Source organism: Nicotiana sylvestris, chromosome 1, assembly GCF_000393655.2.
Source record: "Nicotiana sylvestris chromosome 1, ASM39365v2, whole genome shotgun sequence".
Lineage (NCBI taxonomy): Eukaryota > Viridiplantae > Streptophyta > Magnoliopsida > Solanales > Solanaceae > Nicotiana > Nicotiana sylvestris.
Genome location: NC_091057.1, coordinates 461,986 through 475,296, shown reverse-complemented (window position 1 = coordinate 475,296; position 13,311 = coordinate 461,986). Strand labels below are relative to the sequence as shown.

The 13,311-nt window shown below is 35.8% G+C and overlaps 1 protein-coding gene across 1 annotated transcript; it reads left to right on the top strand.

Moving 5' to 3' along the window:
• Window positions 1–3,182: 3,182 nt before the first annotated feature.
• Window positions 3,183–6,479, top strand: LOC104225499 (chitinase-like protein 1). Its single transcript, XM_009777314.2, has 4 exons — window positions 3,183–3,329; window positions 3,443–3,854; window positions 5,203–5,362; window positions 5,768–6,479. The coding sequence occupies exons 2-4, from the start codon at window positions 3,452–3,454 to the stop codon at window positions 6,180–6,182; spliced, it is 978 nt and encodes a 325-aa protein (XP_009775616.1). The 5' UTR covers window positions 3,183–3,329; window positions 3,443–3,451; the 3' UTR covers window positions 6,183–6,479.
• Window positions 6,480–13,311: the final 6,832 nt, after the last annotated feature.

Genomic DNA, 13,311 nt, shown 5'->3' with positions numbered 1-13,311 from the left:
TAACGGTTTAGCTTATCGGTTATCGGCTTGTAAATGTATTAATCCGCTAGCCATCCGATAAGATATCGGATGGATTGGTATCGGTTTAGCTATTATCGGGCGGTTAACGGGCGATTATCGGTTTAGATTGTGCCTTTTTAATTAATAAATTGTGTAATAAACCGAAGTAAAAATCTAAGACACACAGAGATAGCATTTTAGATCTGCACGAGTTCCAGCAGCAGCAACACGTTTGAGCAGCAGGGCCACTGCAAACACCAAGTATAGTGTTACATTTCAGCTAGCTAGTTTATTGGTCTTGTTCACAGTTCATAAAAGTTGTGTAGAACCTTGTGAATGTTCTAGTTAACGAAGTATAATGTTACACAGATATCGAATGAACAAGCATACTAATCAACTGCAACCTAAATGATATAACTGTTAACGAAGGGTGTAGGACCTTGTGAATGTTCTAAGAAGATAATTACAGTAAAATAACGTTAGTTTTGTGTCTTAAGTGAAAATACAACAAAGTGTTAATTAGCATGAAACTTGAGAGTAACATGTGACTAAACCCCAAGAAGGATATAAAGCATTTGAGCGGCTTTTAACTAAGGACTGTCCAAAGTAGTCATAAAGCAAATCATAGAGACACCATAAGTATAAAGTCTAAATGTCTAATAGAGGTCCAGTACCGGAAGTGGAAGTGTGGAAGGAATTTTTATTAGGAATTTTTACCTTCTTATGCCACATAGGAAACCTTATTACCCTCAATGTTTAAGGTTTGATTTAATTACACTTAGTATACCAAATTACCAATCTTATACCATACTTAATTAAGGGTCTAATTAATGGGCAGTTTTTACTCCTTAATTAAAGGTGTACATATATCTCACGTTTTTCTATCCCCCTAATTTCTAAGACCTACGCAGTTTTTCCCCTCCCTTTTCTTCTTCTTCTCCATTCCTTCTTCTTCTCAAAAAATACAGAGATAGAAATTGCAATTTTGTTACGTACGAAATAGTAGGGCTCACGCTTTCCTATTTCTTTTCGGATTCAAAATCATATTCTTATGGTTTTACGACATAGAGCTACTGCCTTTTTGGTTCTTTACAGAACAAAAGCTACTCATGTTCTTCATTATTCTCCATTTAAATTCACCAAATATTGAAGATAAATCTTCAAAGTTCATACACACATTTACCTTCAGCTTCAAATTTTCTCAATGAAGAAGACAAACCTTCAAAGAGATAAAAGAGCAATAATTCCACAATTGATAGCCATTAAAAAGCTTTGAATCTTTGAATTCAAATTTGGGTTTTCAAAAATCATTATTTGTTTTGATTGGGTGTTATTGTAAATAATTGGGAATATGTTTTGGAGTTTAAATCTCAATTTTGAGGGGTTTTGGTGAAGATTTAGACTTGGTTTTGGCTGAATTGTAGATTGAAACTCGAAGAAGAAGAAGAAGAAGAAGAAGAAGAAGAAGAAGAAGAAGAAGAAGAAGAAGAAGAAGAAGAAGAAGAAGAAGAAGAAGAAGAAGAAGAAGAAGAAGAAGAAGAAGACATATTGCAGAAATTGTAGATAAATTGTAGTTACAGTTGGATTGATCAGAATTTGAACTAAATACATCTTCTCACATGTTGACTACAAAATTTTTCTCTTCATCTACAAATATACTACAAATCAATTTTAAGTATGTATAAAGTAGTATTATTTGTAAGGGTATCTACATAATTACTACATTTATAATACAATTAAACTACAATCTATGTTGAAAATCTACAAAATATCTACAAACTGGGTACATTAAATTTTAATATACAAATTTTCATTCAATTGTAGCATAATTGGGATTTTTGACATAATTGCGTTTTTTCAGAAGATTTGTAGAAGTTTTAATCGTTTTTGATGTGTGAAAACAGAAAACAAAGCACCTACAATTAGAATACAAATAATCTACAATTTATCTACAAAATATCTACAAACTGGGTACATTAAATTTTTATATCCCAATTCCCATCCAATTGTAGCATAATTGTGATTTTTGACATAATTGTATTTTTTCAGAAGATTTGTAGAAGTTTTAGCAGTTTTTTATTTATGAAAACAGAAAATAAAGCATCTACAATCAGAATACAAATAATCTACAATTTAACTACAATTTATCTACAATTTCTGCAATATGTCTTCTTCTTCTTCTTCGAGTTTCAATCTGAAATTCAGTCAAAACCAAGTCTAATCTTCACCAAAACTCCTCAAAATTGAGATATAAACCCCAAACCATATTCCCGACTATTTTCAACAACACCCAATCCAAACAAATAATGATTTTTGAAAACTCAAATTTGAATTCAAAGCTTTCAAGCTTTTTAATGGCTATCAATGGTGGAAAATATATGGAAGAACAGATGAAGATGAAGAACAGAAATCTCCTTTCTGTTTCAAAACTTGAATTTAATGTAGACTCAATCAATCGCAAGATTTTTTCCTGATTTTTAGCGCGTTAATTATGGAAGATTTTGACCAATTAAGCGTGTATTAAACAAATGGTACATAAATTGTAGGAAAACTGTGGACTGGGCGGGTAATTTACATAGTATGTACATATTTGGTAATAAGGTTTAATATATGGTATAGTTAAGAAAAAATTCCTTTTTATTATTTAATATACATAGTAATATATGGATAAAATAAATTTTATATATATATATATATATATATATATATATATTTAACGGGTTAACAGATTATCCGTTAAGAAAATTGAAAAATCCGCTCCCAAATCGATAAGTCGTTAATAAAAAAATTTCAATCCATTCCTCATCCATTAAACCGTTAGTCCGATATCAATAAACCATTAAGTAACTTTTACGGTTCGGATTTTGATTTTGGTTTCGGTTCGATTTTGAACACCCCTGCCTCGGACCCTCTTAACAAGCCTACCGTCTTTCTTTTTCCTCTTTTTTTTTCAGCACAAAAATTGACCAAAAAAACTAGAGCTAAAATAGTGGTTAGCTGGAAAAAAAAAAGGAAAATGGTAAGCTGTCGGTGGAGTGACATTAGCTCAAGTGGGGTCAGCCCTCACCTTCCACTGCTTTGCTTGATTCCAAATCCAGCCTGTTTCCCCCGACATCTTCGACCCATCAATCTCCACCGTCCATTCCCATCTTCCACCCAAATCAGACCAATTTCCACCGTTCATTTCCATTTTCTCACATTTATTGTCCCTTTTCTTGAAAAAGATACTCCATCTACCTTGCATTGTTTTGTACCCAAAGAAAAAATAATTCACACAAAATTGAAATTGAATCAATACCCATTTCTCAAAAATCAATTCTTGATTCTCAGTAAGTTGTCTTTTCACTTCACTATATTGTATTTGTCTTTAAATCTCGAAGCAAATTTTTCTTTTATTCTTGTGTAGCAGCTCTCAAAGATTTCATCTTTCCTCTCTTTGCAGAAAAGAATAATGGGGATCTTGACAATGAAGATTTTATGTTTGTTGCTACTAATTTCAATCTCGATTATTGGTTGTGTGAATGGAGATGAGAATGAGTCATTTAAGAAACGACCAACAATAGTGAAAATGGTGAAGGGGACGAAGATGTGTGTGAAGGATTGGGAGTGTAACAAATTGTCAAAATTCTGTTGTAATTTGACAATAACTGATTATTTGGACGTAGACCAATTTGAGCTGCTTTTCGCAAAGAGGAACACACCTGTGGCTCATGCTGTTGGGTTTTGGGATTACAGCTCTTTCATCAATGCTGCAGCACTTTACCAGCCTCTTGGATTTGGTACCACTGGTGGTAAGAGAATGCAGATGAAGGAAATTGCTGCTTTCTTTGGCCATGTTGGTAGCAAAACTACTTGTAAGTTTACCAGCCTCTTGGATCACTATGTGCTTCATAAATATTGTAGGTATATTATCACTTTTAGCCCGCATCAGAAATTATTTACATTTGGTAGCCGAAAAAGTGTATAAAATTTGTATAATTTTTGTATATAATATACAACATGTATGTATATTCAAAAAATATATGAAAAATATACATTTTTTCGATTATTATTTTGAGAACGGCTATACAGTGTCATTTTCCCAATATTTGTGCAATCTGTTTAAAATATTGGGATTCAAATAATTCCAGATTAGCTAAGAGATTAAAGAAGCTCATGATTAGAGAATACAATGTTGATGTGTCCATGACTAGAACTTAATTTTATTAGTTGTACCTCTCAAAAAAATGATTGAAATTGGTGGTCAATTTTACCTCTCACAAATATAGCTTGTACAACGACGACGACGACCTAATAAAATCTCACAAGTGGGGTCTGGGGAGGTTAGTGTGTACGCATACCTTACCCCTACCACGATGGGGCAGAGAGGTTGTTTCCGATAGACACTCAGCTCAACAAATATAGCTTGTAGGTAACTGAATATTGCTTGAAGTTGAGATTTATAATGGATCTTTAGTGTGCAGGATTTTGATTGGGGCATTGGGGATCTGATGCAATCAGCTTATGTTGAGCTAATTACTAAGGAAAACTGAGCAGTTTTAGTCACACTAGTCCAAATAATTCTGTGTGAAATAACTGAAATGGGAAATCAAAACCGCTGGTGCTCCAACTAATAAACCTTCCTAGAACGGTGTATATTATATTTGAGATAGACTTTTTATGGTGAAAAGTGACTTGTGTAGGTTTTGTTTGAAGAATTATTGACTCTTTTACCATCTATGGATGACTTAACCTATTCTTGTTATCTATCTGTTTGTACCTGTGCATGCTCAACTTGTAGCATGATCTGTATGTCTGTATCTTTTGTGCAGTAGTATGTATGCATAACCTGATAAGTACAAAATAAATTTTTGTTTTGTGGAACAAATGGCCTTTTCAGACGTTATTCTTAGTCACTATTTATGTTCGTCAAAAGTTTGACATGATTTCTCCAATTGAGATGATTGTCTTGTGTTATTTCATTAACCGATACAGGTATAGCCTCAAAACAAAAGATTTCGGGACTTAATTTGTTTATGATGGCAATGTTGAATAGTTTTTGAAGCACTTTGTCATCCTACTTAACCTCTGGAGAGATTCATGCTCAAATGTAGTTGGAGTTTCTTTGACCACTTCAGATTTAGCCTGTAGCTTATTTTGCCGTGATCTCTCTTAGGTTCAATTGTATTCTCTCTCTACTAGCTTACAACTCTATGTTAACAGGTGGTTATGGAGTCGCCACTGGTGGACCATTGGCTTGGGGTCTGTGCTATAACAAGGAAATGAGTCCGAGCCAAGATTACTGTGATGAATACTTCAAATTAACCTACCCATGCACTCCTGGAGCTCAATATTATGGTCGTGGTGCCTTGCCTATCTACTGGTACATGTTCTTTTACTAATCTTTTGACAACAGTTATAAATTGATATTTTCCATTAAGCCATTATTTGAGTCAATTGAATACACTCCTTTGTTGGTTTATCACTTACTAAATTTGGCATGAGATTACTTTTTTAGATTACAGAAATATCTTGTTGGTTTACAGAAAGTTTTGTGATTTGAGACTTAATTCACCGAACAATACATATCGTACTAAATGGAGAAAGAAAAGAAAAAAGGCATTTATTCTACTTGATCTGTTTTGAAAAGGATCGCAGGAGTTCTAATCCAATTACTAATTCAAGTAAATGCACCTACTAATGTCATTCTTGATGCCTGAGCTGCTTACATGCTTGACTATATATTTGATAGGTATTAAGAATTTGTTTATATTGGTAATTCTACTAGGAACTACAATTATGGAGCTATTGGTGAAGCCCTCAAGCTAAATCTGTTAGATCATCCTGAATACATTGAACAAAATGCTACCATGGCTTTCCAGGCTGCAATTTGGAGGTGGATGAACCCAATGAAAAAGGGTCAGCCTTCAGCTCATGATGCCTTTGTTGGGAATTGGAAACCCACGAAGAATGATACTTTGTCTAAACGACTTCCTGGTTTTGGCACGACCATGAACATTCTCTACGGTGATAGTGTTTGTGGTCAAGGTGATGTTGACGGCATGAACAACATCATCTCCCATTTCCAGTATTATCTTGACTTGATGGGTGTTGGTCGCGAGGAAGCAGGGCCTCACGAAGTACTCACCTGCGGAGATCAAAAAGCTTTTAACCCATCCGCTGCACCTGCTGCTGCTTCTTGAGACTTATTGTTGGATTTGTGAGCATGCCTTCCTACTTTAGCCTGAAAGAAGCATACAATAATTGGAGTGATATTGTGAACTGTGTGATGCTGAAACAGATTGGGAATCGTAATGTGTACAAGGATGTTGCCTTTCTTGTTGTCTATCATGTAATTTTTTGGAATTCATTTTTTTTTTTTACGTTTATGCATTGTGTAGTTGAACAGGTTTGATAAATATATATATCTATGTACTGTGAAGTCTATGCCTCTAGACTGTAATTTGTACAAGTTGAAATTCTACTACCCTATTGCATTTCGTCCCCTGGTTATTGTCTCTATGACATGTTAACCTTATGTTGTCATATTGTTATAAGTTGTTTTGAGGCTATTAGTGAAGACCAGCCAAGGTGAGTTTTGGCGTTTTAGGGCCATAAAATAGGAATCCAGGACGATTTTCACTTTTTTGTAGGCTAGTGTCTACGCCATCTTTGTGAATTCTGGGCTAGTGTCCGCGCCATCTTTGTGAATTCTGGAGACGAACTTCGAATCATCTAATATTTGTGGGCCCATCAGAAACCTCATGAACAATAGTCCTAGCTTAACCATGGTTGTTCCTCGTTTTTTAGCATTTTAAGGCCATAAAACAGTAATTCAGCATGATTTTTATTTTTTCGTGTGCTAATGTCCATGTCATCTTAATGAATGTTAGTGACGGGCTCCGAATCGCCTAAAATTTTGTGCGCCAATCAGATACGACCTAATGAACAATTGTTATTGCTTTGTCATGATCGTTCCTTATTTTTTGGCGTTTTAGGGCCATAAAAATAGAATTCAGGACGATTTCCGATTTTTTTCGTGTGATAATGTCTATTCATCTTCATGAATTCCGCTGACGGGCTCCGAGTCGCATAAAATTTTGTGGACCCATCAGAAACGACCTAATGAAAAATTCTCATTACTTTGCCATGAAAGTACCTCGTTATTGGCATTTTAAGGTCATAAAAAAGAATTCACGACAATTTTCAATTTTTCATGGGCTTGTCCACGCCATCTTCATGAATTCGGGCGACGGACTCTATATCGCCTAATTTTTTGGGCCAATCAGAAACAACCTAATGAACAATAGTCATGGCTTTGTCATGAACGTTCATCGTTCTTTGGCGTCTAAGGGTCATAAACAAGGATTTAGGACGATTTCCATTTTTTTTTTTTTGTGCTAATGTCCATGCAATCTTTATGAATTTAGGCGACGGACTCTGAATCATCTAAAATTTTGTGTGCCTATCAGAAACGCCCTAGTGAATAATAGTCATTGCTTCGCCATGGCCGTTCCTCATTTTTTGGCGCTATAGGGCCAATAAAATAGGAATTGAGGACGATTTTTAATTTTTTATTTGCTAATTTTCATGCCATTTTTATGAATTCAGGCGACGTGCTCCGCCCATTAGAAATAACCTAAGTTTCTCGTTTTTTAGCGTTTATGGCCATAAAACAGGTATTCAGAATGATTTCCAATTTTTCGTGTGCTCCATGACATCTTCATGAATTAAGGAGCGGGCTCCGAATCGCCTAAAATTTTTGTGGACCCATCTAAAACGACCTAATGAACAATCATCAATTTACACTGATTGTTCCTTGTTTTTTGTCACTTTAGGGCCATTAAACAGGAATTTAGGACGCTTTTCGATTTTTCGTTTGTTAGGTCCACGGCATCTTCGTGAGTTCGGGCAACGAGCTATGAATCACCTAAAATTTTGTGGGACCATTAGAAACGAGCTAATGAACAATAGTCATTATTTCGCTATGATTGTTCCTTGTATTTTTGCATTTTAGGGCCATAAAACAGGAACTCAAAACAATTTTCCATTTTTCATGCGCTGTCCACGCCATCTTTATGATATCGGGCGACGGGCTCCGAATCACCTAAAATTTTATGGGCCCATAAAAAAGAATTTAATGAAAAATAGTTATGGCTTATCCATGACCGTTTTTTTTTTTTTGCGTATTAGGGCCATAAAATAAGAAATGAGGATGATTTCCAATTTTTTGTGTGCTAATGTCCATGTCAGCTTCATGAATTCGACGACGGGATCTAAATCGCCTAAAATTTTGTGGGCCCATCAGGAACGACCTAATGAACAATAGTCATCGCTTCACTATGATTGTTTCTCTTTTTTGGCATTTTAGGCCATAAATCAGAAATTCAGGACAATTTTTTATTTTTCGTGTGCTAATGTCCGTGCCATCTTATGAATTCAGGCAACAAGCTCTAAATCGCTTAAAATTTTGTGGCCCAATCAGAAACGACTTAATAAACAAGAGTCAATGCTTCGCCATGCCTATTTCTTGTTTTTGGCGTTTTAGGGCCATAAAACAGGAATTCAGGAAGATTTTCGATTTTTCATGTTCTAATGTCCATACCATTTTCATGAATTCGGACGACGAAATCCGAATCACTTAACATTTTGTGGACGCATCAGAAACGACCTAGTGAACAGTTGTCATTGCTTAGCCATGACTATCCCATTATGGCATTTTAGGCCCTAAAGCAGGGGTTATAGATGATTTTTAATTTTTTGTGTGCTAAATGTTCACGCCATCTTCATGAATTTGCATGATTATTCTCTTTTCTTTTTGCATTTTAGGGCAATAAAATAGGAATTCAGGATTCCAATTTTTCGTGTGGGCGACGGGCTCCGTATCGCCTAAAATTTTGTGGTCCCATCAGAAACGAAATAATGAACAATAGTCATTGTTTCACCATTACTGTTCCTTATTTTTTGGCATTTTAGGGTCATAAAATAGAAATTCAAAACGATTTTTGATTTTCGGGTGTTAATCCATGCCATCTTCATGAATTCGGGCAACAAGCTCCGAATCGCCTAAAATTTTGTGGACCAATCTGAAACAACCTAATAAACAATAGTCATTATTTTATCATGATTATTCCTCTTTTTTTGGCATTTGGGCCATAAAACAAGATTTAATACAATTCAAAATGAGGAACGTAATCCTAATGCACACAAAAATCTAGGAATCGTGCTGAATTCTTGTTTTATGACTGTAAATGCCATAAAATGAGGAACGGTCATGACGAATCGATAACTATTGTTGATCAGGCCATTTTTTCATTGCCCCGAAAATTTTAGGCAATTCGGATCCGATGCCCCAGATTCATGCAGATAGCGTGGACTATAGCATACGATAACTTGGAAATCAGCCCTAATTTTAGTTTTTAGCCCTAAAATGCCAAAAAAGAGGAACGATCGTGCCAAAACCGTGGTTATTGTTCATTAGGTCATTTTTTGATTGCCCGCAAATTTTTTGGCGATTCGGATCCAGTAGCCTAGATTTATGGATATGGCGTGGACTATAGCATACAAATATTTTTTGAAACCAACCTGATTCTTGTTTCTTCGCCCTAAAATGCCAAAAAACGAGGAACGATAATGCCGAATTGATGACTATTTTTCGTTAGGTCATTTTTTATGGGCCCTCAAAATTTTAGGCGATTCGGATCTAGTAGACTGGATTCACGCAGATGGCGTAAACTATATAACACACGAAAATATGAAAATCAGCCCGAATTCCAATTTTTTGGCCCTAAAATGCCAAAAAAGGAATGGTCATGTCGAAGCTATGACTATTGTTCATTTGTCATTTTTGATGGCCCTGCAAAATTTTAGACTATTTGGATCTAATAGCCCGAATTCATGCAGGTAGAGTGGACTATAACACATGAAAATTTAAAAATCGACCCGAGTTCTATTTTTTGTCCCTAACATGCCAAAAATGAGGAACGACCATGCCGAAGCCATGACTATTGTTCATTAGGTCAATTTTGATGGCCCTGCAAAAATTTTGGCGATTCGAATCTGGTACCCCGGATTCTTGCACATAGTGTGAACTATAACATATGGAAATTTTGAAATGAGCACGAATTCCAGTTTTTTGGCCCTAAAATGCCAAAAAACGATTCGGATCCGATAGCTCGAATTCATGCAGATGGAATAACACACAAAAATTTTGAAATCTACCCGAATTCCAGTTTTTTGGTCCTAAATGCCAAAAAAATAAGGAACGGTCATGCCGAAGCCATGACTATTATTCGTTAAGTCATTTTTTTGCAGACCTACAAAATTTTAGAAGATTCGGATCTGGTAGCCCAAATTCATACAGATGGCATTGACTATAGCACACCAAAATTTGAAAATCGGTCGCATTTCAGTTTTTTGGCCCTAAAATGCCATAAAGAGGAACGGTCATGCCGAAACCGTGACTATTATTCATTTGGTCATTTTTGACGGGCATGCAAAATTTTAGGCGATTCGGATTTGGTAGATCGGATTCATGCAAATAGCATGGACTATATCACACAAAAAGTTGAAAATCCGTCGTAATTCCATTTTTTTGCTCTTAAATGGCAAAAAATGAGAAACGATTATGCCGAAGCTATAGATGGCATGGACTATAGCACACGAACACTAGAAATCATCATGAATTCCCATTTTATGGCTCTAAAATGCTAAACGGACATGGTGAAGCGATGAATATTATTCATTAGGTTGTTTCTGATGGGCCTGCAAAATTTTAGGCGATTCAGAGCCGGTCGCCCGAGTACATGCAGATGGCGTGGACTATAACACACGAAAATCTAATCGTCCTGAATTCCTGTTTTCTAGCTCTAAAACACCAAAAACTAGGAACAATCATGGCAAAGCGATCAATATTGTTCATTAGGTTGTTTGTGATGGGCCCGGAAAATTTTAGGCGATACGAAGCTGGTCGCTTGAGTTTATGCAGATGGCGTGGACTATAACATGCAAAAAATTGAAAATCGTCTTAAAATCATGTTTTATGGCCTTAAAACGCCAAAAAATGAGGAACAGTCATAGTGAAGCTATGACAATTTTCATTAGGTCGATTTTTATGGGCCCATAAAATTTTAGGCGATTCGTAGCTAGTCGCTCGAATTCATGCAGATGGCGTGGACTATAGCACACGAAAATCTAAAAATCATCCTGAATTCTTGTTTTATGACCCTTAAAACGCCAAAAAATGAGGAACGGTCATGGCGAATAGATGACTATTCAGCGAAATTTTAGGCAATTCAAAGTCGATTGCCCGAATTCATGCAGATGACGTAGACTATAGCACACGTAAATCAGAAAATCATCCTGAATTCCTATTTTATTGCCCCAAAATGCCGAAATGAGAAACAATCATGGCGAAGCGATAACTAGTTCATTACGTCGTTTCTGATAGGCCCGAAAATTTTTCAACAATTCGGCACCGATCGCCCGAATTCATACAGATTGTGTGGACTATTGCACATGAAAAATTGAAAATTGTCCTGAATTCATTTTTTATGGCCCCAAAACGCCAAAAAACGAGGAACTCTCATGGCGAAGCAATGACTATTGTTCATTAGGTCGTTTCTGATGGGCCCATAAATTTTAGGCGATTAAAAACCCGTCACTCGAATTCATGAAGATGGCATAGATATTAGCACATGAAAAATTGAAGATTGTCCGGAATTGAGGTCAATTTGAAAGGCAAGTATCTCGTAAAAATTGCATAGAGCGCCCTATTTGGTCGCCCCCATTTAACCTATACCCATTTTTTAAAAAACTTTTAACTTTTTCCCACTTTTTAAATAACTTCAGCCCCCTTTCTCCTCCTCCTTCTCCTCCTTCGTTTTCTTCTTCTCCTCCTTCGTTTTCTTCTTCTTCTTCTTCTTCTTCTTCTTCTTCTTCTTCTTCTTCTTCTTCTTCTTCTTCTTCTTCTTCTTCTTTCTTCTGCTGATGTTGGTGCTATGGAACTTCAGTTCATGGGATAATTGTCATAAATATGTTTATCAAATTATTTAAAAATAAATTATAAATAATTCCAAATGAACTAAATAACTAGCTGTAACTATATAAGATGAGTAGATTTTTGGTGCATATGTTTGTTTGGGATCTTGGTCATCTCTATTTTGACCATTGTATTATCATTCTCTTTTTTCTTCTTTCAAAGCTATGTAATAGTAAATTTAGACTACGTTACTTGTTGATGTAACCAATTAGTTCAGAGGCACGTTAGTTTCAGTTGCAAGATTTTTGTTGAAATTGGTGACTTTACTGATCAGTGAATGATGATGAGTTATTAGATTTGTGCATACTCTCGTTTTCTTTTCTAGTTGCATAATTACAAACAAAATACAGATGACCAAGATCCCAAACAAACATAAATAGTGCTAAAGATTTTATAAATGAACTAAATAACTTCAGCTCTAGAGCTGAAGTTCGACAATTATAAAACAAAAGCTTCAGCTCTAGAGCTGAAGTTCGCCCGTTACAAAACAAAAACTTCAGCTCTAGAGCTGAAGTTCGCCAGTTACAAAAACAAAAACTTCAGCTCTAGAGCTGAAGTTCGCGAGTTACAAAAACAAAAACTTCAGCTCTAGAGCTAAAGTTCGCCAGTTACAAAATAAAAACTTCAGCACACTTGCTACTTCAGGCCCGTCTACTAGAATGCTGAAGTTTTGCGCGATTGTCTTTGCTACTTCAACCCCGTATGCTGAAGTTATGCGAAAAAGCGGGTGCACTTGCAATTTTTTTGCAAAGCGAGCACAAGTTAAAACGTGACACAAAAAGCGGGTATAAATGCAAATGCCTCTTCTCTGCTAAAGCCTTTTACGGTTAGTGAAGGCTGCTGCAGGATAGCTAGATGATGTTTCGGTCACTAATATAATTAGTACTCAACTAGATTTTGTACTTGTTCCTCTAGTAAGGTAGATTTATTATTCTTCTAATAGAACTGTGACATGAAATTTCCTTCAAAGTTAAGCTTGTCCTCCCCTTACTAGTCCAATAGGAATTTTCCTTCAAAGTTAAGCTTGTCCTCCCCCTTATTAGTCCAATAGGTTTATTTGGATGGTCCAACCTCTGCCCATTAATTGATAATACAAGTTATAATGAATTCAGTGCTGAAAACTTTACAGCATGAATTCATCAAATTAGATCATAAATCCGCCTCTAGTGAACTCGAGGGATGACGGAAATGGTGATGAAAGGGTGGTCGAGAGATGAGCTATTTCTCACCTCAAGCACACGTATAACACAAGCCAAACATAAATCTGAAAATCACTTGGTAGAGGAGGATTA

Excerpts from the sequence above, each read along its gene's own strand:
- LOC104225499 (XM_009777314.2), top strand. The coding sequence starts at position 3,452 with ATGGGGATCTTGACAATGAAGATTTTATGTTTGTTGCTACTAATTTCA. Across the intron at positions 3,855-5,202 it reads TGTTGGTAGCAAAACTACTT|GTGGTTATGGAGTCGCCACT; the intron begins GTAAGTTTACCA and ends CTATGTTAACAG. Across the intron at positions 5,363-5,767 it reads GGTGCCTTGCCTATCTACTG|GAACTACAATTATGGAGCTA; the intron begins GTACATGTTCTT and ends TAATTCTACTAG.